Below are 27,842 nucleotides of genomic sequence, written 5' to 3'. Positions count from 1 at the left end.
TTAATTAGATCACCCTCCAATCTGATTTCTTCAGAATCAGCACAGTTGAGACACTTGGAGAGTCCACAGGATAAGGATATGAAGAGAATGATAAATACGTTTAATACTATTTGTAAAGAAATCCAAGTAAAATTCAACCAGTTTACTGCAATGGACCCCACAAAATATTTGAGCTTTTATTTAGCTGCCTGGATTAAACAAAAGGAATTAAGCATTTCAATGTGGCTTTTAGAGAAACCAGATTCAATAACAGAAAAAAAATAATACTTTAAATGTTGGTGGATACGCAAGTATTTAGGCAAATTTGGAGGTCACAATAGTGGCTTAGAAATTTAAACTATTGGACTATTTATAAGGCACAGCAGCTCTTGGAACCCTACGCTATCTTCGGAGGAATAAAGTTCAGAGTTGCTGACCCAAAAATTGCCAACAAGTGGCACCTAGAGTGAGAATTGCCCTTGCCTGTTTAATGTTGATGATATTTTGCACTGGAAGTGCAATACGGAAGTGGTGCCTTCTACTGGGCATCCAGGGATGAACAGGGGAGTCAACTGTGCATCTCATTAATCAATCAGATGGTAGATTGTGAAATGAGCAGTGCAGCGTCAGAAGAAGGAAATGTATTCGAGTGTTGAATTCAATGTTAAATCAGGTATAGAAAGAGGAAGATAAAATTGGATTCTGAGAGAGACAGCAAGTGAGAAAATAGAAAAGGAAATTAAATTTATATCAACCTTCAACAATAGTTCAAACTTAAAGGAATGCAACTCTGCACTTCAGTGCCAGAGATGTTGTCTGGCGCTAATTAATGCATATCAAGTTAGTAAAAAGGAACTTGGGCTGAAATGGACATGCTCTGCCTTCCTGTGGTGAATTTAGTACGTGTCATGCAAGCACAGAAAGTGCATGCCACTCAATTCTTTTGAATGGGGAATGAGGCACTGCACATGTTCTCAACTGAGGTTGCTGTGTCATTTGTACAAACGCTATTAACTTCACTGTTACTTTGACAGGATCTAGGGGGCAATGTTATTTACATTTCAATAACAATGCAGAATTGCACAAACTCCAGGATGGTCATCATTTTCCTGCTGTCATTATCTGTCTAAGACCCGAGTGTTACTGGAACTGGCAACCCTTTGCCAGGACTGGTCAGAGAAGTAGAAGAGCAGTGTGGCTTGTGAAATGCCCCCTTGAGGAGATTAACAGTGTATCTTGATCCTGGAAGATGTTTGTCATGTTTGATCTTAACAAGGAAAGAATGGGAGGGAAGCAGAAGAGGAGATGAAAGTAAGGTTGAGGGTGAGGAGCGAGAAATGGACGGAGGTGCTGTGGCAAGATAGGGAAGTAGATTATAATAAGGATATGTTTGTCAGGTTTTTGTTTCTGTGGCAGCTTTCAAGGCTTACTTGGAGAACAGGATTAGATCGAGTGGCAAGATAGCATTAGTGCAGTGAAACCCAATATTTGTCATTGTGATCAGAAATAGAAGGTTTTTGGAAGTCTGAGGTATCAGATAGTCAGATGGTTAGGTGCTGGCTGAATGGAAGTGCTGTGCAGCCAAATCCATTGAAGAACAGGAAGGCCATCATGAATCAATAGATTCATTTGGTCTGGCAGGTGCTTGGTCCCATAAACAATTGGCTTGACTTGTGGTGATCGGGTCAACCACTGTGTGTGTAAAGTGAGTCAAGAGGGATTAACAGAGAGATGGCTTGGAAAACAGTATATGGGGCAATGGTGCTTTAAAAGAAAATGGGACTAAGAAAGCATCAAATTTTATTTTTAATTTTATTTCCCAACTTACTTTTTCCTTTATCAATGAGAGCTTTCAGAATTTAGGGTACACAATACAATATTCACTCAGTCAGCACCGAGTAGTGCAAAGAGCAGTTTTGTTTCCCAAGCACTCAATGAATAATACATTATTAGTCCAATGGATTTCTGAAAACTAAAATGGAGGCTTCTTATGCACAGAGTACAATGCTTGCAAACTGGAGAACGTATTGATAAAAAATCCTTGTTTAAATTGACAGGTTTGTTTTCTAATGTGATTTGAAACATGTATAACACATCAGGTTGCAACTGAAATTTTGTGCAAAGGATTGCAATTTTCAAGCAGCATTACCACTACTAAAGATTGTCATCTTAAATATTTTTCTTTCATTGATAACAAGTGAAAGGTTTATGAACTAAATCCAAAAATACACCACTGCTATATCATATACCTTGCAACGAAAACAAATGTGAAACATTTACCTTCGTTCATTAACATTTTAGTTTCTCACACAGATTAAGATTAAAGATCAAACTTAGTTTAGTGCTAGCATTCTCACCTCCGGAGTCCAAAGGTCATGAGCTGAAGCACGCCATCAGAGACCTGAGCACAATCTAGCCTGATCCTTTCCTTCAATACTGCAGTGAAGTGACTGCTGAATGACCAAAGGTGGCATTTTTGGGATGAGACTCCATCTATTTATTCAGTTGGGGGTAACCTTCAATCATTACCACGAAGATAAATTATCTAGTCATCTATTTAACTGTATTTGTGGGACCTTGTTGGACACATATTGGCTGTCACTTGAACCTACATTTCAAAAGTACATAATTGATTGTGAAGCATTTTGAAATGCCCTAAGGACATAGAATTACTATAAAAATGTAAATCATTTTTGTTCAAATTTACTTCAGCTGTCAAAATGTGTTTGTTCACTTAGAGGTTCAGAATATGGGTTTGATGTGTTTAATATGAATCATTTATATTTTCAATTGGAACTGCGAAAGTATCACCTGAAATGTATAAATATTGGCATGCTTTCTCCCGCCACCATTTTTTAGATAAATAAGCTTAGCAATCTGAAGAATTTATCATAAAGCACCTATCCTTAATTAGCCTTGGCTGTTTTTCACAGCAGTGTGCTAAACTGCACAGTTTCTAGACTAATTCAGAAAAGGAAGGTTTAACTTACTTTCCCACTTGGTAAGTCGGAACTGCCGTTGTTCCAAATCTCTGCATTCCATAGTAGTTAATAAATCCAGTGTCCCTGAGTGAAGTCATCGCCTGCTCTACCTGTTGATTTGACCCAGTGATATTCCTAATAAATGACAAATAAAATCATCATAACCAATAAAGTTGTCCACGTTCAGTTACAAAGATTAATGCGCAAAATCTGATTTTGCACAGAAGTGATAGATCGTGTTAAAACAAAAACATATCAGTTCTAAACAGATCCCACTGGTTCACTTTGCTCTTTTAGCTGTTTTTTCAAAACACTTCAGTATACCAAATCAGCTGATTGTGCTGTCAAATAAACAAAGTACTGCCTGTGCTTTCGGACTCCTCACTAATAAAAGTTCAGCTTTTAGACTTAGGAAACACTCTTTGTAAGTACTTAAGGACGGGACAAGCAACCATGTCTGCAGGCAAACCTGAACAATGACACGCATCATATTTGCAGTTAAGACAAGCTTCCAATGTGACAGTTTTGTTTCTTGCCTCAAGGGAAATAGTAGCTATTAGTTACAAGTCAAAACAAGTTAGTAAGATTTTAGCTAAATAATGGCTATCCAAATACTGTGCCAACATAGCAATAATTTTAATAAATGCCATTTGCCTGTTAAAGGCTACCACGATTCAGACATTCCATTAGTAATCAGTCTTCTCGTCAGGACTGCCATTTCATTCGTCTCGTAATTTAAATCAGATTTGTTGCATTTTTTTCTTCATGGTTCAAAGCTCTCAGAGACAGTACATAAAAGTAGTATTTGGTCCACATATGAGATCCAGGACCAAGAAAAGATGGAGATGGATTTGACAAAGAGCCATGTGAAGGGAGGTATCCAGACTACACCTCTCACTTAGCAGGTTGAAGGGGGAAGGCCAGATTCCCATCAGCTGAGGACAAGTTAACAAGGTGCACACTATTTATTGAACTTGAACATACAAAACAAAGGCAGCTGGCTTATAGCATGACCTGGAGTCTGTCACTACAATGAAGCAGACCTGCTGTAGAAAGTCGTAAATTATTGAAACAGTAATTGTCTTTAAAAATAAAAGTTGCTTGAAAGCTGTTAATTAAACCTGTGCTATTATATCCAGGGCTTATAGTCTACCACAACTGGATTATAAAGAGGCAAACAACAGTTTCTGAAGCACCATGCCTATAATTAGTTCACAACTAGTGTTGTGAATTGTGATTATAAAGATATTAGGAATGTACTCTCATATCTTAGGTTCAATTGAGTTATTCACTATACTGCTCAGGAAGAGATCATGGTTCTGACTCTCTTCTTATTAGTTCCAAGTTATTTAAATGGAGAGGCCAGGAAAGGATCTCTCTGTGAGGCTAAGGCAATAAGCTACCAAGCAATATCTGGGCAGCTGCTAATGATTGACCATCTGGCCTGTCTCATTGATGGGACCCGAAAACTTCACAGAATTGTAATGGCACAGAAAGAGGCCTTTTGGCCCATCATATCTGCACCAGCTCTCTAAATGAACATACCTCAGTCTTTGGGAACTCAGCTCCAGATAACGCTGTAAGCTAATGCTCAAACAGATGGCATTGAACTGAATATTAAGCAAGAACCAGAAGATGGTAGAGTGGGTAAGAGTCAGAATATCTTACCAACAGTGCAAATGGTATAATAGAATTTAAGGGTAAGTGTATAATGAAAACAAAAGAGCATGATGGAAACATCAAATTTTACAACAATTGATTTAAATGGAAGAACTAAAGAAAATGGTATTACTAACACCATTAAAATGGAGCAAACATGAGCCATTTATAGAGGTCTACAGTATTGAGTGTTGTAATGAATTATAGGAGGCCATTCGGCCCATCGAGTCTGCACCGACGATCTGACAGAGCATCTAACCCAAGCTCCCCATTGTAACCCCTTGCATTTACCCCACATGAAGGGGAAATTTTCCATGGCCAATACATGTAATCTGCACATCTTTGGACTGTTGGAGGAAACTGGAGCACCTGGAGGAAAACCCATGCAGACACGGCGAGAACGTGCAAACTCCACACAGCCAGTCACCCAAGGCTGGGATCAACCCAGGTCCCTGGCGCTGTAAGGCAGCAATGCCAACCCACTGTTCCACCTTGCCACCCATTTGTCTACTATTCTACTAATTTGCAATAACGTTAAGCACCAGATCAGAAACTCCAAGGTACGTTATGAAGTTTGCCTCAATCCTAACTTTTACATTGATTTTGGCACGAGGGTGAGAATAAGGTGTTTCACAGGTATGATTCGAGTGACCCACTAGGAAGCTTTTATTGAAACAAACTTGATTTAAGAACACAGTTAGGAGATAACAAAAAGAATTAGCACAGTTTTTATCAATTAAAATACTTAAACATGACAAAGTATAGTTCTTAACAGCTAGCTATCTTTATTGTTCCAATTTAGCAGTACCCCCCCACCAACATAAATCCCTTAGAACTTGTTAGCACAGAAAACCAAATATGCTTATGCGCTACTAGATTTCTGGTCTTTTAACACCTCTGGAAAGTGATCCAGATACTTGGTTTCCAATTCTCAACGCAGCAACCTCCAGAGAAAGCTCCACCCCCCAAACAGTAGAATCTCAAAAGAAAGTGATTTATTTCCTAGCAGATTCCAGACTCCACTTCAAACAGAGACACAGAGAAAGCAACCTCTCTCTAAAAATCCTAAAAACAGACCGCCTTGAGTTCTCTGTGAAAGCCTCGCTTCACCCAGTCATATGGCCTTACCTGTCAATCAACCTAATCAAGCCCTACTCTGCAATATCCCAGGGGGAAACAAAAAACAGAACCTTGCATTAGTTCACATTAAAACAAACATTATAGCAATTGAGATCAATCATGTAGCTGCAGGAACAACACAGTTCTGCAGTATACAGGCAGAACGGCTCTGATAATAAAATAACAAACTGTTACAACAGATCCTGCACATAAAATATGACAAATACAATTCTTAAAGGCATAGTATCGTCACAATAATATAATTTGACTAATGTCTACTATTCAGGTGGTATGTCAAGCAAAAAGAGAAAAGGCAAACCAAATACGAAGCACTTTGGATAGGTTGTGTGTCAAATGACATTTAATGTGGATTCATGGAATAAGACTATGGAAAGAAAATAAAAATATGGAGAAGGCCTTGGGTGTCTGTCTGTGTGGAGTTTGCACGTTCGCCCTGTGTCTGCGCAAGTTTCCTCCAGGTGCTCTGGTTTCCTCTCACAATCCAAAGATGTGCAGGTTAGGAGGGTTGGCCATACTAAATTGTCCTTTTATCCGAAGATGTATAGGTTAGGTGGATCAGCCATGCTAAATGTGGGAGGTCACAGGGATAAGGTTGGGGGTGGAGGAAGGGTTGGGTAAGATGTTCTTTTGGAGAGTCAGTGCAGGCTCGATGGGCCGAATGGCATTGTAGGAATCGTATGGTTCTAATATTGGCGTGCTTACTTAAATTTGGTAATTGGATCCCAAGCCAGATGGTTAAGTGTGAAACTAGACGCAAATCCTTTTCTTGATAAAAGGTTTATTTAGAGAATGCAGCGTAACAAATGTCTGCCTTCCGCTCCAGTGTCCCAGAAAAACAATACCATGAACCCTTCTATCTTAATATAATTAACATACCATTAACAAAACCAATAATGAAGTGTGAAGAGACAATAGGGAAAGCTGAACAGATGGAGCAAAATTCCAGAAAATAGTAATGAGTAATGAATAATGAATAATAATAATCAGGCACTAGTGTGGTCGGAATGAGAACATGGAGTACAATTCTGATCACCATGCGACACAACAAGGATCACAGAATAAAAAAAAAAATAGGATATTCAGATCAAAGTTGGAGCAGAAAAGCCAAAACCAAACTGATGTCTGGCAATGAGGTAAGGGTGAAGAGCCAAGGATAATTGATTCTGAAGGGTGCACAATACAAATTCGTTTCATATTTGTTCAGGACCTCCACAAATTCTAAAACCAAGACACTTATACAAGCTTGGTGAGGACACAGTTTGAGATTTTCATATTACTTCAAATGATATTAATTTTGAAAATGTGCAGAATTTGGACTTCAAACAAGCTTAAAAGTGTGGAACTTCACAGAAATCAGTTACTTTATACCGAGGATAATGAATGTGAGGAAGAGCGCAGTTACTTTAGAAAAATTAAACAAAGTTGAAGTTTTTAAGGGAGTTGGTGAATAAGGAGCATTGGTTTCTGGTGCCAGTCAGATGGATTCCAGTACTTTCCCATCCTGTGCATTTCCATGTTCCAAGGTAAGTTTCCTGGGGCTCTCTGCTGATAATTCTGCATAATAAATTATGCAGAAATTCACAGTCAGATCACCATACTTCCCGGTATAAATAAAATGTGACAGCAGTGAGATTTCAAAATGAAGCATCCTGTAACAGATTAACTATTATCCTTTGCAGCATTTGAAACGGGAAGGATTTCCATGAAATACAGCTCACTTCTTCAACAGTCTAACAAACATCGATTTACCAATACAGTTATAATAGATTTTTCTCAATTTTCCTTAAAATCCTTACCTTAGAACAACTGTAAAATGATTTCCTTGCAATTCGCCCAACTTTAGGGGATATTTTTTATAACTGAAATTCCCTAGCTTGAAGTTCATTAAACACTTGTTCAGATGAGAAAGCCTTTGTGCTGTGATTCTGTTAAGAGAAATTTAAGTAAATCTCATCTCTATGGCATGGGAAATTAGATAATTCTTGACAGTCTACAAAGATTCCTCCCAAAACACAGTCAGGATATAAAGCTGGAGATTCCCACATCACTTCACATGATATTAATATTACAAACATACAGAAAGGTTACAAATGTGTACCTGAACCAATATCTAAAATTGACAAGTATTCACAAGGTAAAGTTCACATATTTTCAACTGGAACCGGGAATGAAACATTCTGATCTCTTGGCTAGTGACCCATCAATATATCTTGAAATCAACAATGCAAGCTTCTTAATACTGTTGCAGGTAGCCAGTACTGTTAACACCACCTTATTAATCAATGGCTGCGCTACCCAGTTTGGTGAAGGTATCCATCACCCCTACCCTTTTACTAGGATTAAAATATCACTGGGGAAGGCAACAAAACGGCTCAATGCACAGACTGTTGATAATTCAGACAATTTCATGTCTCAAAAGGAGTTCAATTCAACTGGCATGCCTGGAAGATCGTACAACTATACCATGGAGGAGCCCCCAAAGTTATTATGGCTTGCAACAAGAGCAATCTATTTTAAACTCTGGGAGAAACAGCCCGTTACAAATACATAATTTCACAGTAACTTCATCGCAGTGTTAATGTAAGCCTTAGTTGTGACTAATAAATAAACTTTTACTTTAATCTGTTTGTACATCTATTTGAAACCATCGTTTCTGCCAATCAAAGTCACATTCACCATTTGTAACATGTTCACTCTACTGCCCGCAGCAATCCAGAAAGGAAGAAGAATGTAGAAGAAAAGAAGTTTAATAACTACATACTATTTGTCTAGCAATACTTACTTTACGACTGCAATTTCTTGTACAGTTATAGCTCTTTTATCTTTGGTTCCCATGTAAGAAAATATGTTTGGTTTTACCCTGCAGAAACATTAGAGAAAGATATTTAAGATAGTGAAGCACAACCTTTTAAATACATGTCCAGCTTCTCTGGATCTATGTTTCCAGGCAAAGAAGGATATTCGTAACCTGGATTTGCTTCAAACCAATAGTTTAGGCTTGAGCTGGAGTTAAAAACAGCAGAAGTGAGACCAACACAAAACATTAAAGAATTAGTTCACAACTTGTAAACAGGTTTCCATGATTTTGCAGATTTCCACGTAGGCAACTCTGCTGTTAGAGCTAGCAATCATTAAAATAGGGACTGAAAGATACATGTAAGCCCTGTTCACATTTCATGCAGACTTCTAACTGAAAATTATATGATCTTGTCGCGCTCACCTAGCTCCCAGCCTGCACTTTGTGCAATGCCATAGCAGACCTATGGTATACACACACACATGAACAATTGCCATTGGTGTTGTATATAGAACATCCAAGATTAAATGTATTCTTTGTCTGTTTCCCTCTCTATCTCCTCCTCCCCCGCCCTCCTCCTACCCCCATCCATCATTTTCGTTCTTCTGCCTCTCCCACCATTCTCTGCCTCCATTCCAGACTCTAAATCTTTTTCCCCTCCATCACATTTCACAATCCTTCCTCGCCGTACTCCATTATTCCCCTACCCTGCTTGGCCGCAATATTGCACCTTGTCTCAACTCCATCGCGTAGTGATCAACTAATCATATATTTTGTATCTGTATTTAATTGATCTTAACTTATACAAACTGTTTCTGTAATTTGTATTAACATAGAATCCCTACAGTACAGAAAGAGGCCATTCGGCCCATCGAGTCTGCACCGACCACAATCCCACCCAGGCCCTACCCCCACATCCCTACATATTTTACCCACTAATCCCTCTAACCTACGCATCTCAGGACACTAAGGGGCAATTTTAGCATGGCCAATCAACCTAACCCGCACATCTTTGGACTTAAAAGTGTGGAACATCTGCTGTGAATGATATGTAACAAAAGCCAACTCAACATACCTCAGATATTTAGACAGCACATTAATAGCATCCATTGTATCTTTGTTTTCCTTATAAAGCACAAAATGGCAGTAGCTACCCCTGCTTTTTGGCCACGAATGTTTTCTTGGATCTTTAAAAATAAAACGATTAATTAAACAAAAGAAACACGTTAAAAGCACATTTCTTCCCTCAGTTACAATTTCCTCAGCAGGTAGACTGCGTATCAAGTTAAAAATGATAATCACTATATAAAGCAGCAAAACAGAAACGGATCTGTTCCACAAATTCAATTTGCAATCTGCAAGTAAAGCAAACTACAATAAGCAAATCACTTAATTGAGATAGTTCAGTACACAATCATTTCTCATCTGCAGGTGCACTGATTTACACTCAGTGAAGTCAAATTATGTTATTATTTCATGGATTCAAGAACTTTTACATTAAGGTTTAGTGTTAAATTCTGTGATTCGTTCTAGTTGCCTATGAAAACTATAGATCAGCAGCCTCATACATTGTAATGGAATTAGACCATGATACAGCACAGAAAGAGGCCAATCAATCCAGCCTATGCCACCTCTTTGGTACAGCTATCCAACTGACAAACTCCCCTGCTTTTTCCCATAACCTTTTAAATGTTTCCTTCCCATTCAAGTGCTTTTTGAGTTATTATAGTTAGTAAAATGGACCTAAATAAAATTTGCCGGCAAATTGCATATTAACAATTGTTGTATCTCTTAAACCTATATAACAGCTTCGAAAGATCTTCGTACAAATAGGAAACAAACTAAGGTTTGCTAAATGCAATATTAATTCTTTTAATAGTTTGAGTGTGATAGTCAATGGAAAGGTATAAAATGCCACAGCAAACAGAATTTCAATTTGGTTGAACAAGGATTGTTGTTTTTCCCAGAACAAAAATTGTGACCAGTTAATCAACTACATTTCCTACAATTATCAAGAATGCAATTTTCAAACACACTATAAACTTTTCTTATACAGTAAGAAGTCTCACAACATCAGGTTAAAGTCCAACAAGTTTATTTGGAATCATGAGCTTTTGGAGCGCTGCTCCTTCCTCAGGTGAGTGGCTGAGGAAGGAGCAACACTCCGAAAGCTCGTGATTCCAAATAAACCTGTTGAACTTTAATCTGGTGTAGTGAGACTTCTTATGTGCCCACCCCAATTCAACACCGGCATCTCCACATCTTTCTTACACATTGAACTACATTAAAGATATTATGTACATTAAAGCTATCGTATGGTGGCAGTGTCTCTGTAATGCCATCATAGGTCAGTTGGCTGTATCTCAGAGTGAGAAGATTATTGGTTCAAATCCCACTTCACAAATTCAGCTGACAATCCAGGGAATGGTGCCTTGTCAAAGGCATCATTCTTTGGATGAAATGTTAAACTAACATCCTGCCAGTCCATTCCAGTGCTTCAGATGGATGCTAAGAGCAGGGAATGTCTCCCCAAGACCTGGCCAACATTCTTCCCCCAAACACCAACACCAAAAGAAATGTTCCTGATGTCACTGTTTGTGGGAATTCGTTATCTTAATAAGTGCTGTCATGTATGCCTATATAACATGCCCAGCAATTTAAATGAACATAATAAATTCTCACCTTTTTTAAAGCCATGCATATTAAATATGCAATTACTTTTTATTTATTAAGTACAAATTATATCTGAACATAGGACTCCGTGTAATTTTCTAAAGCTTTTCTATGTGACCAAAAAATTAAATACGCATGCGGAAGTTAACATATACTCTTCAACCACTGTAAAAAGCTGACAAGCTTACACATTCTAAGCTATATTTTTTCCACTAAAGGTAAAAGGTGATTTAAACTAATTTAATCTTTTTTGTGGACAAAGATGGTTAAATTTTCAACTCTCAATCCAAAAGAAATCCATTAAGAAAATCACCATGTACAATGTGGCTGGAGATTAATTTTCCAATGAGTTGTATAAACATTCTGGTCACCCAAAGTGAAGTATAGAGCTACTTTTGTGTTCCTTAATAATAGATTGTAATTCAACTCGACAAGTGCGGCAAACATTCAAGTTCCAGTTCAGCAGTTTTCAAATGAGTGTTGTGTTACCTTCCATATGACAAACAGGTGTTGTACCTTAGCAACCAAACGTTACATTTACATTAAGCCAATACACACCCAAGGACAGATAGTTCTCAGTAACATTAGACCAAAACAATACTAATGGTTTAAAAGATTTTGTAACACAAGCAATCCAGCAACATATATTGCAAGCTTAGTCAACAGCCATCTCTTCACAAATTATTCTATAAAATATTGAAGATTATGTGGGAATTTCAAGAAATGTAATTTTTTTAAAAATGGGTCAACCGTTTTGCTCTTAATTAACAGCTTCAGAGAATAATCTTCAGTTTGGTAAGCTGTATATAATGGCCCACATTTCTTTTCAGTTGAATGAAACATATCTTACCTGCTGCTTTGACCTCTGTCCAACCATTGAAAAGCATAAGAAGTATAAACAGAGCATTATTTAATTTGTAGAACAATATGCTAGTGTGGGTGTGTTGCAGGTGGCCATGCAAGAGCTGCAGCTATGAATGTGCAAAATATGTGAAGTAGAGAGGTCATCAAGCAGTCCGAGTATTAAATACCGTTCAGACCTTCTCCCAAGTTAGTTTAGCAACTATTCAACTGTAAGTTTGTAATAGCACTGAGATCTCAATCTCTCACGCATGCACATCACACTACTACTTAGTTCTGTAGTTTAGTTAACTTGAACAAATTTTTCAAGAAAACGTGCAATAGTACGCAATGAGTGGAAGACAATTATTATAGTCTCACACAAAAGACTCAAAAAACAGCATAAAAGATGTTAATACGTAATTTGTTGAATTGGTCATTTTCTTCATTATACATAATCCTTTGCATTGAGTAAAAGCTCTGTGGAAAATGTGGTTGGGAAGACATGGTAAAAATGCTCATTCTGTACCATACTGTTTTGGTGCCCAAAAGCAACATTAAAAAAAATATATATATCCCCCCCCCCACTCCATACACACACACACCCACCCCCACCCAATATAATAATAGTCACCATGCTGGCAATAAACTCATTTTGCTATCTATGTACAAACCCAGGTGTGTTATTATCTCTAATAGAATCAGTACGGCACAACATGGAACATGGCCAATCGTTATTTTGCATCAGCGCTAGCTCTTTTGAACAGCAATCCAGTTAGATCTGCAGCCCTTAAATAATTGAATTGAATCTGCTTCCCATCATCCTATCTGGCACGCCAAATCCTAACCACCTTTTGCATAAATAGCTTTTTTTGTTATATCTATCATTTTTTATTTGTGCCCTCTGATTCTTGAGCCTTTAATCACTGGAAACAGTTTATCTCTCTTTCCTTCTTTGCCCAAAGGACAACAACAGTCTGTCGATGCAACTGTAATCCTTCATCCCTGGAAACATCTTAGAAAGGTTGGTCAGAGTGATATGTCTCCCTTGTTCATCTCCTTCTCATGGATCACATTTGCAGTGGAAGCAACCTAACTGGTAGCATTGTCACCAGAGTTGGAACTCAAATATGTAATCTAGGCTGACACTTCAGTGTAGTGCTGAGGGAGAGCCATAATCTTAATGTCTATTCTCTAATTTCAGAGTTGACAAATTTTGGCCGAGATTCATATCCCAGACTCAAAAGACAGTTGGGTGGGAGTTTCTTCCAGAATAACGAATAAAAGAAGAATTGCTGGCAACAACCATCCTAATTGTTTACCATTCACCAACGGACACAAGCATGAAGTCACATAACCACATTTTCTTTGTTTCCCACTCTTGGCAATTTTACAATGCGGTTCTGCTATGCACCTCAAAGCCAATGTTAGTCGGCCACCTAACCACAGCAAGGCAGAGACAAGCCCAATTCTGACATTATCCAACAGCAAATTCTAAACCATGTTTATCAGGGTGAGTTAATGGAACATCTTGGTACTGCATGTTTGCTGGCACCATGTATTTAAATGCAGTAAAAAAACAGCACATACATAAATAATCAGCCAAGTAACTCACAACTCTCCAATTGCAAGTTGCCTGGGGAGGTCAGTGGCTGCTACTTTAGAAATCAATTCCTGGCTATTTATTCCATCCCCAACCAGGGCCATTGCAGTCATTCATAATGCCACTACTACTACTCCAGTTGAGAATGGCACAAGTAAGATAAAAATAACAAGGGCTTCCACTTCTGTTTGTCATCTCAGTAACCCTTTCTGCAGAGAGAGATGAGATCAGGTTCAGCCTGCCAAGAGTCATACACAGAGAATAGCTATGTGGGCGACTCCTTACATCCCCCACAGATTATAATGTATTCAGAACAGGAGGAAGAAATTCAATAAAAAAATAACTTTACAGAGTCATAAGCATTTTCTTTAATATTGGAAAAGTATTTGCTGTGTTCTGTGGTGAGGATTTGCAAAATGGAGAACTAGTCAGTGCCTGTTCTGCCACTATAATACAAGCTTGGATTGTGTTATTAACAGCAAATTCTTAACCATGTTCATCAGGTTGAACTAATGGAACATCTTGGTATTGCATATTTGCTGACACCATGTATTTAAATACAGTAAAAAAAAATACACATAGAAAGAATAACCAGCCAAGTGATTCACAACATCCCAATTGCAAGTTCTAATGACTAGTGAGTTGCATGTATCAAGAAAGATTTATGAAAAAAATGAAAATTGCTTTGTTGTCCCATTAGCACATATTCAAACTTTAGTTAGATCAAATAAGGACATAACAGTCTCATGGTCATTGAACACTAACGAATGATATGTCAAGAGATTATGGGAAGATGCAAAAACAACAAGATTGTTGTGATGGGCGATTTTAACTTATCCAATATAGACTGGGATTCCTTTAGTGCCAGGGGCTTGGATGGGGCAGAGGTTGTTCAGTGTGTCCAAGAGTGCTTCTTGAGGAAATATGAAGATAGTTCAACTCAGGAATGGGCTGTCTTAGACCTGGTCCTGGGTAACGGGCCCAGACAAGTGATTGATGTCATGGTGGGAGACCATTTTGGCAACAGTGATCACAATTCTATAAGTTTCAAGATACTTGTAGAAAAGGATAGAAGTAGTACCAGAATGAAAGTACTAAACTGGAGGAAGGCTAACTATGACAGTATTAGGTAGGAGCTAGGAAATGTAGCGGGGGGGGGGGGGGTAGGAGCTAGGAAATGTAGGCGGGGGGGGGGGGTAGGAGCTAGGAAATGTAGGCGGGGGGGGGGTGCGGCTATTTGAAGGTAAATGCACATCCGATATGTGGAAGTCTTTAAGTCAGTTGTTAACAATTCAGGACAAGTATGTCCCTGTAAAAATGAAGGATAAAGATGGCAAGATTCGGGACCCCTGGAGGTCAAGACACATTGTGAGCTTAGTGAAAAAGAAGGAGGCATACACAAATTTCAAGAAATTGAAAATGGATAAGGCTCTTGAGGAATACAAAGATAACAGGAAAGAGCTTAAACAGGGATTTAGGAGGGCAAAAAGGGGCCATGAATGTCTTTGGCAGACAGGATTAAGGAGAATCCCAAGGCTTCTTATGTGTATATAAGGAGGAAGAGGGTAGCTAAGGAAAGGGTAGGTCCACTCAAGGACAGTGGAGGGAATTTGTGTGTGGAGCCAGATGAGGTGGGGGAGGTCCTTAACAAGTACTTTGCATCAGTATTCACAAAGGAGAAGGACGTGGTCGATGGTGAGTGTGGAAAGGAGGATGCTGACATTCTATGACATGTTGAGATGAAAAGGAAGGAGGTATTGAAAAACATTAAGGTGGACAAGTCCTCAGCGCCAGATAGGGTCTATCCCAGAATACTGAGAAAGGCGAGGGAAGAAATTCCTGGGGTCTTGGCCAAAATCTTTGCATCCTCTTTAGCCACAGGCGAGATACCAGAGAATTAGAGACTAGTGTTCCCCTGTTTAAGAAGGGCAGAAGAGAATCTGGGAAATTACAGATCTTATATCAGTGGTGGGGAAATTATTGGAAGAAGATTTTTAGGGACAGGATATACTCACATATGGAAGAGAATAGGCTTATTGGCAGTTAGCAGCATGCTTTTGTGAAGGGGAGGTCGTATTTCACAAACTTGATTGAGTTCTTTGAGGAAGTGACAAGAAAAGTTGATCAGGGCAGTGGATGTTTTATACATGGACTTTAGTAACACCTTCAATAAGGTTCCTCATAACAGGCTGGAACAGAAGGTGAAGTCATATGGGATCAAAGGTGAGCTGGTAAGATGGATACAAAACTGGCTTGGGCATAGAAAGTAGAGAGTAGCAGTGGAAGCGTATTTTTCTAACTGGAGGTCTGTGACAAGTGGTGTTCCACAAGGATCAGTGCTGGGGCCTCTGTTGTTTGTAATATATATATATATATATATATATATATATAAAATGATTTGGAGGAAAATATAGATGGTACAAAAATTGGGGGAGTAGCACCATAGTGAGGAGGATTGTCAGAGGATATAGCAGGATATAAATCGGCTGGAGACCTGGGTTGAAAGATGGCAGATGGAATTTGACCCGGCCAAATGTGAGGTGATGTGATTTGGAACGTCTACTGCAGAAGGAAAGTATACAGTAAATTGTAGAGCCCTTAGAAATATTAGCATAGAGAGAGATCTAGGTATGCAGATCCACAGTTCCCTGAAGGTGGCAACTCAGGTGTACAAGGTGGTCAAGAAGGCATATGGCATGCTGGCCTTCATCGGTCGGGGCATTGAGTATAGAATTGAAAAATCATATTGCAGCTGTATTAGACTTTGGTTAGGCCGCATTTGGAATACTGTGTAGAATTCTGGTCGCCACTACTGGAAAAATGTTGATGCATTGGAAAGGGATGATGCATTGCAGAAGAGATTTACCAGGATGTTGCCAGGTTTGGAGGATATGGACTATGAAGAAAGATTGAACAATCTTGGATTGTTTTCATTGCAGCATCAGAGGATGAGAGGGTTTACAAGATTATGACAGGTTTGGATAGAGTGGATAGTCAGAGTCTTTTTCCCAGGATCAAAGGGTCAATTACTCGATTGAAAGTGAGAGGGGGAAAGTTTAAGAGAGATGCAAGGGGCAAGTTTTTCCACACAGAGGATGGTGAATGTCTGGAACATGCTGCCGGAGGAGCTGGTGGAAGCAGATTCTATCACAACGTTCAAGAGGCATCTAGATAGATACGTGAATAGGCAGGGAACAGAGGGATATGGATCATTAGAGACAAGACAATATTAGAGGGGCATTTGTGTCGGCATAGACTTGGTGGGCCGAAGGGCCTGTTCCTACACTGTACTGTTTTTTGTTCTTAGAACGTCTACCAGCCAGGCTCTTCAATATGAAAGGTACAATGCAAATTGTGCCCAAGCATCTTTTAAAAAATGGGAGCTTCAAAGTACCAGGAACATAGAATTCTTGCAGCTCCTTGAAACATTAATAGTAATATGTGCAGCAATTTTTCTTTGATCTCTCTTTCCCTTCAAATACCTTTTTAAAATTTCAATATTTCCAAAGTTATGGTAGTTGCTGCTGGTCATCAGATTATCCTCCACTTTGAAGACCAGAGCGTTCTACACAATTGTGACTGATTTTTAGCATGGTTGTTCCAATCATCTGGCTATTAAGCAACTCAAACTTTGCTCTTGAATGTTCTGGCAAACTATCTATCATTATTTTAGATAACTTAAAAGCACTTCTAAAACAAGATACCATCATATGGGTCTTCCATAAACATTATCCCCATGGTTATCTAGTTTCATCTCAAATCACTCTACCTCTGTTGTAGCTGTGGCTCATTGTATAAACCTTTTCCAGTAATTTAAGAGTTACCCAGGGTTCTGTTCTTTCTCCTCTGTGGAAATACCCTCCATTTACTCATCATCCAGCCCTATTCATTCTTTTCCTGAGAATGCCATCCACATTCAGCAACCAGCTCCAGATTACATGCTTTCAATGTTCAACATCTAGTTCAGTGGGAAAATTACTACATTTGTTTATTCAATACGTGTTTCCATGAGGCAATGAACATTTTGCATTGGTTATAATTTCTAAGAGGATGGTAACAAAAGAAATGCAAACTTCCAGCGAATAGTCGAAAGGATTACACAACAAGGTTTCACATTTTAAGACTTTTACTGTAACAAACTAAAAGCACCATTGACTAAATACTATTTCTGTGGACAACTTGTACTTTAAACTATAAAACAGAACTTCCCCTTTTAACACAACTGAAAATCTGACACCTTGATTATACTTTACACTGTCCCTCAAGTACACATTCACATCTCCTGAAACCGCTCTCGAGGTTTACTTCAATTCTTCTCCTTTCCCAACTTGGTACCTTTTATCTCAGAATTGCCTTTCATGGTGAGGGTTTTCTCTGGTGATTCTTCCTTTAGGAGAAGCAGCTAGGCAAATCTTCCTGCCTTGTTTCAAACCCTCATGAATTTGGTCTTTTCAATTTGAGTGCAAGCTCCCACTCTCATTCGTGCTCAATGAACCTGCCTCTATTTGCTCCCTCTCCCGGATCCTGGCAGACTGTCTGTATCTATGTATTTTCAGGGCCATCTTCACAATTGCAGGATTAAACTAGATCAAGAATTTGTTTTCCAAACCTACTAATTAATATTTCATCTTATTAGATGCATCCAATTTATTTGTCAATAATCTCTGAGATAGGTCTTCCCCTTTTCTTCAAAGGTTAAAATCATTGTGCCCCAAATTAAAACAATCTGTTCCAAGAGCCTTTCCCATCTCTTCTTACTTTGACCCTGATAATGTTCTTTGGCTACTCAATATCTTTATGGTTTCACAAAGAATTGACATGACTTTATCACAAAATGTCACATCCCATCTATATTAGAGACAGTTGGCTTTGGATGGGAGATCCTAATGTTAAAAAAGTACAAAAAACATGTGGTTAAAAAGTGACGAGACTTTTTCATTTTAGAAAACCACAAACTGTTGATCACGAAGTCCATAGTCGTGATGTAATTGCTATCACTGTAAATACTATCAAGATTTAGTAAACTGGAGTGAGTGGTTCTCCTGTGATCTTGCCACTTTGAATGTGGGCAGATGCAGTCCTGGCAAATTTTCTTAAGACCAAGCATGATTAAATGGTCGGATATTATCAGAGTACTTTACCCAAAGACAGATCAGAAGGTGGAAGAACAAGATAAACGCCAACTAATAAATTAAATGTCAACTCAACTGCAAATTATCATAGAAATATCACCAGCCAAACATGACCGTAAAACTTTTTAAAATTTTTTATGATGCAATGCTTTCTGAAGAATAAAATTTTAAAATTCTAATTTCTGCTTTTCTAGTTCCCAAAAGTGCTTATTTAACTTTGCATACAGTTCAATGAAAAACAGATGTACATATATGCAAATCTGATTTTTGATTGATCTGCGCTAACCATGTGCTATTATTCTTCAAATGTTAATACCACAACCATAACAATAAGCAGCTCTGAAAGTCTGATTCTGGACTCACCTCTCCTGCATAGTTTTTTACTGCAAGTGAGCCAACAGACAGACAATCAGACTCAAGAGTTGATGACATTAGGGCGGCATGGTGGCACAGTGGTTAGCACTGCTACCTCACAGCATCAGGGACCCAGGCTCAATTCCAGCCTTGGGTCTGTATGGAGTTTGCACGTTCTCCCTGCGTCCACATGGGCTTCCTCCAGGTGCTCTGGTTTCCTCCCATTGTCTAAGGATATGCAGATTAGGTGGACTGGCCATGCTAACTTGCCCCGAGTGTCACAAAGATGTGTAAGTTAGATGTATTAGCATGGTAAATGTGCAGGTTACAGGGATAGGGTAGAGGGGAGGGCCTGGGTGAATGCTCTTTTGGAGAGTTTGTGCAGACTTGTTGGGCCAAATGCCCTCTTTCTGCGCTGTAGGGATTCTAGTCTACATTACCCTCATATCACCCGACCATGCAGCCTCTCATTTCGAAAAGCCTCATCTTTCCTGGCGTGATTCAACACTGTGGCCTCTCCCTACCCGTTTGAACCATTAGCCTCCCACTTATTTACAATTCCCTGCACCATGCCTCTCACATCATCACTTAAACTTTGGAGCCATTACTTACAAACCTTGACCAATTTTATAACATATTACATAAATTGAAGTAGCAGTAGTTTGTGATGATTGGAATAACTTCTTCAAAAGCAAGTGTCAAGAAAACCTGTCAGGAAAACCCAAGAAATTTTAATATGTTTCTGTTGGCAGCATTCTTGTCATTTTTTTTAAGTGCTGTGGTATGTGAGTGGCAATTAAAGCAAGGGACAGAATGAATGTGTGAACGTAAACTGTGAGTTTGATATGTTAATGATTGTAACAGGACTTCAAACAGATGTTTACCAGAGGTAATTTAGTACAGATGGTTACAGAACAGGAATAGATTTGAATGGGTTGTTGTGATTCAAGGTGCGAAGGAAACATGACATTGGTAAGCTATGGATAGAGTGGGTTTACATTTCTTTTACATTCTAAAAGCTAAAGTTAAGAGATGAAGTTATCAATTCTGGAAGAGAGCAGTTCGAAAAAAATTGGGTAAGATAATGGGGAGATCAAAGCAAAAGAACTTATTTAAAGAGACACCGAAACCTCATGAAAGGAGCTGTTTTAGATTTCAATCGACAGCAGGAATAGCTGATCCAACTCTCAGCAAATGGTGTGATCAAAGCCGGATCTGAAAAGCCAACTGCTGGGAAGCTCAGAGTAACTCCAAAAGAAAATGAAAAGTACTGTGTGGGCTGGACTTTTATAGATCTTAAAATCTATAAGGTGTTGCTGAACAGATGGAAGGACTAGCTCTGAAGGTGGTTAAATTAGATTGTTTGGAACTGTTTTAAAGTATTGGTACCGTGTGAAGCCATTGTCTTATTTAAGCATAATTCTATTTTTTTTTCTTTTTCTTAATCAACATTTACTTCACCATAATATCACCACAAGTGAGAGACATTATTTCTGTCTTTCAAAACCTCTCCTTATACTATACAAATTGCAAAGACAAATATGAGCGCAGTTGTTTCAAGTTTCCCTTCTGAAATTTGAACAGTTCTGCATTTATCATTAGCCGTGTCCTTAACACAGGTATCACTTACCACAACCTACACCACAAGTTTGGGATTTAGATTGGAATTCAAATAGTTTAAATGGGAATAAAGATAACAGTGTTGTGTGGTTCAGGTTAGAAACTCCAAAGTGTTTTATGAAGCCCACCTGAAAGTCAAGTTTTGCATGGGATGTTTCACTTCAAGTATAATTCAAGTGACCAGTAGGGAGCTTTTTTTTCAAGCAAAGTCTATTTAAGAATATAGTGAACATGTATCGTAAGAAAATTAGCAACAACTTTTATCAATAACAAACAAAAAACAAAACAACCACTATAATGTATAACTCTTAATGAATATCTCTGATGTGTTCCAATTAAAACCAAAATCCAATAAACAAAACCCTTTAAACAGATTTATGTCTGCACAGGCTAAAGCTCACATAATACTGGGATCCAGTTCCCTGGGTTGAATGCTGATTTCAAATGATCTTGAAAACTCAGAGCAGCTTGTAGTCATCAGCTCCCCAAAACATAGATTCTTTACTGCAAGATGGCAAACAAGATGTGCTTTCAGCTAACTGATAAAATTAAAAATAAAAACAGAGAGACTTCTTTCAGCTATGCTTTTAACATTGTAGCCAAAACAAAACTAAAAACAACCCCTGTCACGTGACCGACACAGTTTCTTTTCCTCTAAGGCTGATTTAAAAAAAACTTTCTTAAAGGGACACGAACATTTCAATATAAAGATTAGGATTATAGACCCAGGTATGTATACATATTAAATGGAAAATCTCACATCACATCTTAGCATATGGTTAAATCTCATGCACATAAAAACATCGGTGTTTTTCTTAAAGAAATGAAGTTTTATCCACTTTTCCTTTTAAATGTCCTTTGTGTCACACACAAACCAAAACGTAGGACAAACAACCCGTTTGCTAATCTACAAAAGACCAGATGAACCTGGAGTAACACAAATTTCCTATCATTGCAGAGACGCCTGATTTGCATTTAAAGTAGCTGATATTTACTGCAAAAGGAATTATAGATGTGAATTGCCAACTCAACACTTTGTGACAGGCAGAATTTCAGGTGTAACGAGCGTGTATAGTGGGCTGAACTGTAAGTGGCCACATTTCCCGGTCCAGCCTGAGATCAATAAAAATGTTACACTGCTTGTCCACTTAAGTGGCAGCCAGCATGATTCACATCCACATTGAGTTGGCATGGGTGGGTGCAGGTGCATGCCGTATCCAATGGCAGCCCAACACAAGCTTTAAAGACAGCATCCAGAGGCTCCTGCAGACAACAGAGGAGCCAGAGGAAGTTGGGGGGGGGGGGGGGGGGGGGGGGGGGGAGAAGGGGGGGGAAGGAGGGGGGGGAAGAGTGGCAGCAGAAAAACACATCAGGTGGGAGGGAAGCTCAGGCAAGGGAGCAGATTCACTTTCTCTGACAATTGTCGGTAAGCCCTGGTGAAGGCGGCAATAGACAGGAGGGACATCTTCCTGCTCAGCGATGGAAGGAAGAGACCATCCCATCTATAACCAATGAGACCTGACCAGATGTGACAGCTGAGGTCAGTGGGCATGGCCTGGATCCAGTGCTAGAAAAGGTTTAATGACCTACTGCGCTCAGTAAGGGGAGTTCTGAGTGGGCATTGCCCAGTGTGGGGGGGGACTGAGAAAGGGTGGCCCAAGAGTGTGGGTTTCAGGGAGCCTCAGAACACACATCTATCTGTGTGCCTCAAAGCTGGAGAGGAGATCTGAAACCCTGGATCCATCAAAGGCTCAGGAGTCCAAAGGGGTGGGAACGATCTCAAGCCTCTTGCAGTGATCTTGGGTTGGGGACAGCATGGTATGTCGCTGAAGTGAGGAGTTGAGACTCAATAGAGCTCTGAGCTTAACTTGCAGGAGAAACGGAGCCACAACAACAACGAGCAGGGAGGGAGGTCATCAGCTTGTGGAGAGGTTGGCGTCTCCGAGGAAGACAAGAGCCCAGTAGCCTGATGCGTGACAGGCTTTGTGAAGATAATGAATGGGCATCTCATCCCTCAAAGGATTTCACTGATGTGCCAATCACTGAGCCACTATAATACCACTGAAATTAATCGCATTGTGCAGCATGTTGTGGAAATCGACTCTGTGTTATGACCAAGTACGGATCGATTGTTTTCATCCCTCAGATCAGCAAACCACCACGCCCAATCCAGAGACCGATGACTCTCCATTGACACCGGAGCAGGTGACAGTGGAAGATGTACCTATGGCACACCCTGTCTCAGCAGCAGTGCAGATATAGCCATCTTGATGGACAGCTGTGCGTTGGCTCAGTTGGTAGTGCACAGTGGTGAAGGCACATCGTACTCGCTGGAGCAGATGGAGGAGGCAGGGAGTCCCCAGGGTGCAAGCAGTTGGGGGAAGTCGCTAGCTGAGTCTGAGAAAGATTATGAGCATTGGAGTCACCATATGGTAAATGCTGGATGTCCAGCAGGAATAGCGAAGAGATCTGATGTAGATTCCAGAGGTTCTGTGTCATGGGGGAATTCTTGTGGAGCATGAACGCTGCTTTGACCCTTAGCTCCGAGTGCTCAGCCCCATCCATCAAGAGAATGGCGTCTCTCATGGAGTGGCAGGTCCAGGGACACGATGAGAGGTTCATGGGATTGCACTTTGACCTGTAAGCTCTCACATAAGCCCTGATCTCAGGAGGTCACTGCCAGAGTGGGAGACGAATGTGGCAACCAATCTCGCAGATGGGCAAGCAAGGAGGCGAGGACACAATGGCAGATGAACTGGCTGTCACATCTGCGGCCTCCTCTCACAGTGCCCAATGTGAGGGCAGCAGTTCCTCTGCCTTTCTGGCAGTCGCTACACCATCCTCCAAGTCCGCAGTGACTGAGGAGTGCCTGACCATGTCGGTGAATGCTCCTTCCAAGGTGGTTCCTGCTCAGGCCCAGCTGGCAAGAGGATGACCAAGGTCATCTATGGCAACAGGGCACCATAGTCAGCAACATGGCTCTAATGCAGCTGTTAGCAATGGGTGGCACCTAGATGTAGCACCCACAAACATAAGCTTAAGACACAGCCAAGGGTTTGCACTGGGTGCCAATGTTTTCTTTTCATATCACTTGCGTTTACAAATGATCTGACTGAATGCATTAATTTAAAACACAGCAAAAACAATCACCATAAATGACCACTTTCTCACAAGTCATGAGTGTCCTGTGCGTTCAATTGCTGTCAGCCTCATCGCGCCTGGTGGGAGGGGTCTGGGGTATCGAACTTTATTACTAAGACAGTGATGCCTCAGTGGACTCTTCAACTGGTTAAGCGCAAGGTATTTGGGATGGAGGTGCCCATGAACTCTGTGGGAAAGCAGCGCATGCCAGCCTAGCCAAATAAAAACCGCTACATCAAAGCCTCCCTGGTGTCCCTGCAGGTTCATGATTTCAGCTCTTTGACCTCACCTCCTGGCTGCCCAGACTCTACATCCGAGTCAACATTGTCTGAGACATGTGCCGCAGCATCAATGTCTTTCTGGTTGTGGTTCCTCCGCAAGAGATGGAAATTGAAGAGCACAGTAAGCAATGATGAGCAACACTGGCTCGGGAAGATACTACTAGGCACCCCCAGATCAATCCAGGCATCAGAACCCTATCTTCAGCAGGCCAGTGGTCCACTCCACTGTCGATAAATGTCAGCGATTATATCTCGCCTCTGCCTCCATCCTCAGCTGCCTGAGAGGCTTCATTAGCCACCTTTTCAAAGGATAATCCTCGTCACCAATCAACCAACCGTCAAGGCGAGCTGGAGCAATGAACAGCCTTGGTACTTGAGTGATGTAGAATGTGGACATCAGGAGAGCTGCTAGGGTATCTAGCATAGACCTATAGAATCTGGGTCTTAAGGTCGCAAACTATCCGAACATTCATTGAGTGAAACCCCTTCCTGTTAACAAAGGTGCCAGGCTGTCCAGTTGGTGCTAAGGAGGCCACATCAGTGCAATCAATGGCACCCCAGAGCCCTGCAATTGCAGTAAAGTCCCTGGTCCATTCAGCCTGGCTGACTTGATTCATCCTGAAACGTATGAATGTTTTCACCTGCCTGAACAGAACATGAGCCACTAGTTTGACACAGCTGAGTGAAGCGGATTGAGAGACTTAACAGAGATCACCCACAGAGCCCTGGAATGATTTGGAAACATAAAAAAGTTGAGTGCCACAGTGACCTTGAGAGCCATAAGCATTGGGTGTCCACCCACACAATTGGAGACTACCTCCAGCCCAATCATCTGGCAGGTGGTTATGACAGCTTCCCTCAAAATCCATAGCATGCTGTGAAACTTGGTCATGTCCAGGTAGTTGGTTCTCTGCCTGTTCGCCCTGGCAACTGGGTGGTGGTGCCTTCTGATGGGACGTCCTTCTTGCCCTCCTGCTGGCCCTGAACACCCTGTGCCTGAGCCCCTGCTCTAAAGTGATGCCTGCAACCATCTGGCCTTTTCACAGTTTGTCCTGTCTTTCTCAGAAGAGGAAGTGCTCCCTGCTATGTACACGATACCCATCTGCAGAGGTGCAAATGGGGCTGACCTGTGCACAGAGGGTAAGAGGTGGACCAAATCTCCGATGTCAGAGGACAGCCATGCCCTGAAAGCTCCAGGCTATGCTGAACCCTCCACAGAATGCAGAGATAATGCTCAAAACCAAACCTTCAACTTACTCCCAAGAACTCCCAACTCCTCAGCATGCCTTTGCTCCAGTCCCCTTTATCCCACCCATGGATGAGAAAACTGCAAAAATGGATTAGCCGTGTGCCCATATTGCCTGTGCAACAACGTAAAAATCGCACAGGCAATGTAATCCTTTCAAGTGGCTCCATAATTGCCGACTCGTGTGCTACCAATTGCACCTGCGCCCATCGACCGAAATATTGCACGAGTGTAACGTGGCATCAGGATACGTGCCCAATATCATCGCGTACTATTTCATACATTCTGGGTTGGGCGCATACCCACCCAGGCCATGTAAAATTCTGCACCTGAAGTTTTTAACCTTTCAACTTTAAAACCTTTTGAGCAACAGCTTTTATAATTTTTTAATCAGAAGGCAGTTTAATATTGCCAACATCAAATATTTATGTTATCTATAAATATAGACTCTGTGCCTCTTCAAAAACTGTCAATTAGTAACTCAAAGTCAAACAAACAGAAATGCATTGTAACGCACAGAAGGAGGCCACTTAGCTCGTTGCCAGCCCAAGTAAAGCTATTTCAGCCGAATCCCATTTTCTACTTTTTGGCCCATCGCTCTGTAGTTTACAACACTTCAAGTGCATACCCAAGTATCTTTTAAACAAATATTTTTACCTATGGCAGCACCTTTCAGACAGCAAGTTCCATGCCCCCACCATCCCCTGGGTGAAAAAAATTCCCGACTAATCCTTCTACCAATTACTTTAAATCTATGAATCCTGGTTACTGACCTCTGTGCTCAAGGAACAGGGTCTTCCTAGCCATTCTATTTTGACCCCTCATAACTTACCTAATTAGATCTCTTCTCTGTTCCATTTTTAACACAATTAACATTCTCCATTCCAGCAACATCCTTGTAAATCTCCTCTGTAACTTCTTTCATGGGTTAAAGTCCTTCCTTGAATGCGAATAGAAGTATACAAAGCACTCTACCTATAGCCTAGCTAGTGTTTTATATATTCTAGCACAACTTCCCTGTTCTTGTATCCAAGCTTTTGTTAATAAAGGAAAGTATCCCCGGTGCCTTCTACCTGTGGAATCTGTCTCTCTGTTCCTCCACCCTTCTTTTGTATTGCTTTCCCATGTTTGCTCTCCTTGAGTGTAATGGACTTTAATTTCCTCGGAGTGGTAATCAAAGTCGACTTGCCACTCCACTCCCAGTTTCTTAACAGAAATCCTGGAGGAGGACCCGCAGTGAGTGGTAATTGTGGTTCTGTGCAATAGCTATCCAGGGGGTTCTGGAGCTCAGAGGTTATGTCCCATTGGATGCCATTTCCCACTTATCTTCCCACTGATCAGTCCAATGATATCTTCTAGCAAATCTGCAGCTTTCTTCCTTGCCATCAAACACATGGCCAACTTTTCAATCAACGTGATAAGTGTTTAAAAGGTAATTTTTACTTGCTTTTTATACCGAGCTCCAAGCCCTGCTTTTGCAGTCATCAAGTGACTTTTCCCATCAATCCTAATTTCTGCTGATGCAATTGCATTACAGAACTGGTTTCAAACTTAACTCTGATTACAAAGTTTAACAGAGAACAGTCAGAGCTACTAATTATGTAACTCTTTATTCCAGTTCACATTTATGGATTAGCAAGCAACATATTTTCAGAGCTAAATTATTGACCAATTTAAGAAACACGGTTAACTGACAAAAATAAAATTACTGATCATATCCCCAACAACAGATAATGAAAATATATTCATCCTATTTGAGTTCCAAGATTGCATTTGTAGATTTAACCAAAACAGCTCAAAATCAGAAAACTCTGAAAATTGTGAGTACCAAATCCCCATTGCCCTTCAAATTCCCCGTTTGTGTGGAATCTGCACATTCTCCCCATATCTGCGTGGGTTTCCTCCAGGTGCTCTGGTTTGCTCCCACAGTCCAAATATGTGCAGGTTAGGTTGATTGGCAACTAGAGACATTTCACAGTAACTTCATTGTAGTGTTAATGTAAGCCTTACTTGTGACTAATAAATACACTTTACTTTTTAACCCTGGCCTATACAATCTTTTCTCATAACTAAAATTCTTTTGTGCAAGCAGCATCCTCCTTAATCTCCTTTGTAACTCTCCAGTGCCATTATATATTTTCTATCGTATGGTGACCAGAACTAAATGCAGTTCTCCAGCTGTGGCCTAGCCAGTGTTTTATACAGTTCCAACATTATCTCCCTGCTCTTACATTCTATGCCTCAGCTAATAATGGCAAGTATCCTGTTTACCTTCTTGATTATATTATTCACCTGTCCAGCCACCATCAGTGGACATGCACTCAAGGTTTGCTACTCTACACTTCTCAGTATCCTACCATTTATTTTGCACTCTCTTGCCTTGTTAACCTTCCCCA

At 40.3% G+C, this 27,842-nt stretch overlaps 1 protein-coding gene across 11 annotated transcripts in view; it reads right to left on the bottom strand.

Moving 5' to 3' along the window:
* pus7 (pseudouridine synthase 7) overlaps nt 1-27,842 on the bottom strand; it is a 52,478-nt gene that overhangs the window by 10,879 nt on the left and 13,757 nt on the right. For all 11 annotated transcript variants that reach the window (XR_013500189.1, XR_013500192.1, XR_013500188.1 and 8 more), the window contains 4 exons: nt 9,632-9,743; nt 8,542-8,619; nt 7,556-7,684; nt 2,970-3,095 (listed from right to left, as the gene is read on the bottom strand). Coding sequence is in view for 6 of the 11 variants with exons in the window: in XM_078235675.1 (XP_078091801.1) it covers nt 2,970-3,095; nt 7,556-7,684; nt 8,542-8,619; nt 9,632-9,743 (445 nt within the window). In the remaining 5 variants the exon portion in view is untranslated. The remainder of the gene's footprint in view (nt 1-2,969; nt 3,096-7,555; nt 7,685-8,541; nt 8,620-9,631; nt 9,744-27,842) is intronic.

The sequence above is a fragment of the Mustelus asterias genome, chromosome 19 (genome assembly GCF_964213995.1).
Source record: "Mustelus asterias chromosome 19, sMusAst1.hap1.1, whole genome shotgun sequence".
Classification (NCBI taxonomy): Eukaryota; Metazoa; Chordata; class Chondrichthyes; order Carcharhiniformes; family Triakidae; genus Mustelus; species Mustelus asterias.
This window is presented reverse-complemented; position numbering and strand designations above follow the sequence as displayed.